The sequence below is a fragment of the Lactuca virosa genome, chromosome 3 (assembly GCF_052849685.1).
Source record: "Lactuca virosa cultivar CGN04683 chromosome 3, Lactuca_virosa_CGN04683_v6, whole genome shotgun sequence".
NCBI classification, from domain to species: domain Eukaryota; kingdom Viridiplantae; phylum Streptophyta; class Magnoliopsida; order Asterales; family Asteraceae; genus Lactuca; species Lactuca virosa.
This window is the reverse complement of record NC_136428.1, coordinates 264,293,382-264,299,143: the sequence shown is the minus strand read 5'-3', so window position 1 is coordinate 264,299,143 and position 5,762 is coordinate 264,293,382. Positions and strand designations below refer to the sequence as shown.

Sequence of the window (5,762 nt, the reverse complement as noted above, 5' to 3'; positions counted from 1 at the left end):
TTCTCAATAACAAAACTGGAACACCGACTTTTAAAATGAGCTTTTGTTTGGCAGACCTGAGACTTTAAGACCATTTAAAAGATCAGGTGAGTATAAATTTGCACCAAACTCATCATGAACAAACTCGGGTTGGCATAGGCTATTTGAACTTAAGTATTCTTTTTGTTCTCCTAGAAACAATAACAACAAACGATCGTTTATTTCTTGGACAACTTCATTCTTGGGAGCTAGTATTGCTCTTTCTTGAAAATAATTAGCAATGTTGAAGTTTTCCAGTATAGAAGGATATACAAAATTGATTAATGAACATATAGGATCATATGGATTAGTAATAACAATATCTCGTGGAATATCAACAATCGCTTCACCGTCATTCGGACCACCAAGATTACCTTCTTCTATGTTCAAAAGCCAAGTTGCAAAATCCCTTATTGTTCAATAGCAGATGGATCGCTTCCATCAGTTAACCTCATGTTTTTTGTTAATTTATGAACTTTGCACTGTTGCCATAAATAACAAGAACTTAAAGAAGCATTAACATTGTTTTGTCTACTGCCACCTAGAACAACAGGTAGAATTTGTCTAAAATCACCTCCAAAAACAATCACTTTCCCTCCAAATGGGATATTTGAATTGATAGGATTGACACACTTTAATATATCCTTCGGAGTTCGATCTAAAGCTTCGAATGCATGTTTGTGTACCATGGGTGCTTCATCCCAAATGATCAATGAGGTTTTTCTTACTAAACTGGCAAGATCACTTTTTGGATTTATTCTATAAAAAGAATCATCAGTAAGATTTATGGGAATTATAAACCAAGAGTGTGATGTCCTGCCTCCAGTCAATAATAATGAAGCTATCCCACTTGAAGCAACATTTAAAAAAATCTGACCTTGAGCTCTAATTGCTGCATAAATTGTCTTCCAAAAAAATGTCTTACCTGTTCCACCATAACCATAAACAAAGAATACACCTCCACTGCATCCATGATATCAAGAAAAATGTCCTGTTGCTCATTTGTTAATGCAACAAACAGCCGATCAAACACGTTCTTTAAATTTGGTATGTCATAATCTATCTCCTCAGTAATAAGACGATTGTTTGAAGATAAAACAGAATCAGCATCTGGGTAAGGCATCTTTCCATAATTTTTAAGACTGGAATTGTTACGGAGTAAAATTTATTCTATCTCAAACAAAGTCAAGCTTTTAAGTTGATCTTCATTTAGTGATAAACCTCTACGTAAAATAATATATTAATTAGAACGTATAAAAAAACAAATTGATTAAAACGTAAAATATAATTGAATTTATACTAAAGTTTTATATGATACGCTTTTAATAATAATGAGAAAATTTTAGATTACCTGGAGACTTTAATCTCTGTTGTTGATTGTAAAGAATTCCATCTGACAGGTATTCCCAGGTGTTTTGCCAAACAATCTCTGGTTTACACAAACTGTTGGACAATAACATCGTAACAAATAAGAACCGTAGATAAAAACCATATCCAGAAAGACTTGCTTCCTTAATTGCATCGATAAATTGTTTGTCATCATCTAAAAGGCCAAGATTATAACACGCATCTTTAAAAGAAGAACATAGTTCACCATTGACTGTGCGAATTTCTTCAAATGATTTAGGACCTTTCACTTTATTTAAAAGAATTCTTAAGAAATATGCTTCTCCAAGTTTAGGTGAAACCGAGTGAATTCTACCAATCGCATATCCAACTTCCCCTGGCTTCCAAATCAGACCTTTAAGTTTCCAAACAAAATTTGTAGGAAATTCAACATATGTAAGTTTTTGTGCTTCTTTATTGATTTCATTACACTTCATCCAAGATGTGAACATTGAAGAAGCAATTGAAGGGCGATCAAGAACATCTTCAATGTCATCGTCTGCCTTATATACAACTTGTTGTTGACTAGGAAGATGAAAAGGTAGTCTAATCACAACAGGATGCCTATAATGAACATCTTATTTAAAAATACACCATGATGCTTCACATGCAGAAATATATCTACAATCATAGTATTATTTAATTTCACCCACTGCATCGTTGTTATCAGAATCATTATTGGTTCGCACCATAGAAATGGTAGCTCTATCAGGACCCTTGTTTATATATTTAAACAAATACTTTATGGAAGATCCTTGATTGCACCATTCAACATTAATGTGTGTATGATATCTTTTCAACAGATATTTGTTGTATGGAACAACATTTCTGTTATCTAACTGAACACTAGATTTTTCAACAAAATGCCCATCATTTCTTCTACTGTATAAGGGAAAACCATTTGAATCAACTGAATTATGATTACAAAATTGCTTTGGAAAGTTTTTAGAACACTTTTTCTCAACCATGCATGGGAAATTCAAATTTTCAGCTCCACATGGACCGTGAATCATGAACTCCTTGACAAGTGAATACAATTCTAGATCATCATCGATATTTGGAATCTCAGTGGAAATAATGGGATCGATATATTCAACTGTAGGAAGCTTGCAGTCAGCATGCATAAACAGACATATATGACTATGAGGCAAACCTCGTTTTTGAAATTCAATTGTATAAACCACTGCATGCAAAATATACAAATAAAATATAAGTTAGAAACTAAAATTTGTTTAAATTTATACATTAAACTATAAATTTAAATATCTTTAGGAAAAATATAAATTATTATATTTAAATTTATAAATTAAACTATAAATTTAAATACCTACTTGAACCTTGCCAAAAACTTTATTTTCCCTTATATCTTTAATAAATGCATCCAACTTGATCTTAAATAACCTACGTAATATATCCTGTCTATCTTCTGGATGAAGTTGAGTGTCCTTCAGAAACCTTTGAACTTCTGGCCATTTTGAATTACACGTAAAGGTTATGAAAAAATCAGGATATCCAAACCATTTACAAAGCGACATGGCATCCAAATAGTTTCGCATCATATAGCGTGCACCATCGGTAAATGAAGAAGATAAGATCACACGTTGCCCGATGTTAGAAATATTTGTACTCCCAAGTGCTTGTTGATTACGCAAATTCTCATAAGACTCACATCTAAGAATTTTTTGTTGGTTACGTATGAAAAATAGTCTCTCACTTTCACTCATGGTATAACCATCAACCAAAAATTTCCGGAACAACCTTTTTGCATTAAGAATTAGTGAGAACGATTGATCCATGTCTTGAATTCTGTAAGCGAAAAATTCTCTCATTGTACAGGTCGGGCGCTTGCTATTACTTGAAGATGAAATACATCTATGAAGGATGTCAATTCTGTAACCATCATCACCATATGGAAATAGTAATGGATACTGAAGAGCAAGGTAAGAAGGATGTAATTCACTGATACGTTGTAATAATTCTGATGAAGTTTGAACAACAATATCTCTTTTTTCAATTGAATCACAAATGTCACCGACAACTAAAGTGGCAACCTCAGAAGAACTTGGTAAGTTATACGTCCTTCCATCTTGTTCTCTTTTTCCAATTAATCTAATCGTCAAATTAACACAAGGATTTTCATGAAGAGTGTCTCTTACTATCCTAAAAGACTTGACCAACGCATTTTTTGAATCTAACATATCCTTCAGAAATTCTATAATCTGGAGATCATATGATCTTGAAGTTGATGTAGAAGTGCTCGTTGGTCCACTGAAAACATTATAAAAAATTATTTAATGTTAGTAACAAAAATCAATGAATTGAACTGATTTATTAAAGTTAATTGTAAAAATATACCCAATACTTGTCGATCTAATTGATATCTCGTTCTCCGTATATATATATATATATATATATATATATATATATATATATATATATATATATATATATATATATATATATATATATATATATATAGAGAGAGAGAGAGAGAGAGAGAGAGAACTGACAGAATTTTGGACTTGAACTAGGTGTAGGTAAAAGACTTCCCATGCTATGATAATTTTGATCACTAAGTTTGAATATGTATGGTGCGATGTCTCTGTTGATGGATGAATCAACTTTGCCTCCCATCAATGTAAATGAAAACATTGAATTGTAACGTCGAATGTTCTTCATGAAGTGTTTGCTTTTTGAATCTACCGATCTATACAGATTTCGGTATGATAACGGAGCCTCTTTTAAGGATGGTAGCTCAACTTTGACGTAACCACAACATAGGGAATAAGATGTATTGCCTTTTTTTTGCCTTCTAATCGATTCAGCTTTCCGTCATTTTGCATGACAAATTTGACATATAACAATCTGGTCTCCATGATTCAAGTAATTTGTTGAATTCAAATAATATAAAAAATAATAAAAAACTAAATTATAAAATAAAATTTAATAATATTAAAACTTTTAGAATTATGATCACCTTTGGATATACCGCGGAAAATATCTTCAATAATATGATCATCAATATTTTCTTCATCTAATGTCAAGTTAAACATAGGTATAGCGGATATAGATGGGGTCTTCCTTTTTAATTGATGTTTTCCTCTTGGTAACTTGATTGACGAAGAATTCTGGATTATTGTCGAACGATTGCTGGATGTCGTGGCATTACCAAACACCGAATTATCTTTGTTAATAAATAGTGGTGTTTGAAGGTTATTATTGAATATATAACTGCCTGATAAAAAAAATACAAATTACGACGTAAGCAATTCGCATGATTTATATAAAAGTGAAACATATATTTTTAAATCAGTGTATTTAGAAATACGTACCATTTGATATGTTAGAAAATGGAGTTCTAACATTTATATTAGTAGATAGTGGTGTTTGAACGTTATTATTGAAAATATAATTGCCTGAAAAAATTAAAATACAAATTAGAATGTTAGAAATTGTTATGATTTATATAAATGCGAAACATATATTTTTATATTTGTGTATATAGAAATACATACCATTTGAAATTGTTGAAAAGGGTGTTGTAACATTTATATTTGTTGAAGGTGGATTAATAATTGTATGTTGATATACACTTGATTTGACCGAGTTTATATTTTCATTGTCTAAGGTAAAATTTGTATAGTTATTTGTAAATATTAATCTATGGCCACGGGTGTAGACATCTGTTATATAATGAGAAAAAATTGTTAGTAATAATAGAAATAATATTAATTATTAAAAAACAATAAATTAAAGAGTCGTGCAAATTTTATATAATTTTTATATTAAAAAAAATTAAAAATAAACAAATATAAATACCGTTATTCGACATGTAAGAAGCATGTGTAATAGATGAATTTTGATGAGTTGATATGGTAGGTAATATTTTGGATTTTCTATTATCCAAATATAGTTTTCTGATTTTTCTCCTCTCTTTAGCTATTGTAGATTTTGTAGTGCTATTTGAACCTGTAAAATAGTAGAAAACAATTTAAAGACATATTTTCTGATATAAAGTAAAATATATTTTAATTTAATTTTAATTTATTTTTTAAAATAATAATTAATAACATATTTAAAATAAATAAATAAAACATATAATCAATGCAAAATAAATTAAGAAATTACCGGATTGGGTACAATGAATAACATGTGAAGTAGGTGTACGATGAGACGATGATATCGTATATTGTTTTTTGGATTTTCTGTTATCCAAATATAACTTTCTGTTTTTTCTTTTCTCCATAGCGTCTGTTGCATTCATGTCCTTGTTTGGTATGTAATGACAATAATAGAATATTGTTAAAAACAAAATTAATAATTTGAAATTAAAAACGATTGGTAGGTCATGTAATCTG

General features: G+C 30.0%; 1 protein-coding gene across 1 annotated transcript; it reads right to left on the bottom strand.

Moving 5' to 3' along the window:
* Positions 1-428: 428 nt before the first annotated feature.
* Positions 429-3,602, bottom strand: LOC145164581 (uncharacterized). The gene is made up of 5 exons (XM_079083293.1): positions 2,732-3,602; positions 2,440-2,587; positions 1,370-1,968; positions 944-1,128; positions 429-500 (listed from the first exon to the last, which is right to left on the bottom strand). Exons 1-5 carry the CDS (start codon positions 3,600-3,602, stop codon positions 429-431), a joined length of 1,875 nt encoding a protein of 624 aa, XP_078939419.1.
* Positions 3,603-5,762: the final 2,160 nt, after the last annotated feature.

Excerpts from the sequence above, each read along its gene's own strand:
- LOC145164581 (XM_079083293.1), bottom strand. The coding sequence starts at position 3,602 with ATGTTAGATTCAAAAAATGCGTTGGTCAAGTCTTTTAGGATAGTAAGA. Across the intron at positions 2,588-2,731 it reads TTTTGGCAAGGTTCAAGTAG|TGGTTTATACAATTGAATTT; the intron begins GTATTTAAATTT and ends TTTTGCATGCAG. Across the intron at positions 1,969-2,439 it reads ATCGATGATGATCTAGAATT|GCATCCTGTTGTGATTAGAC; the intron begins GTATTCACTTGT and ends TGTTCATTATAG.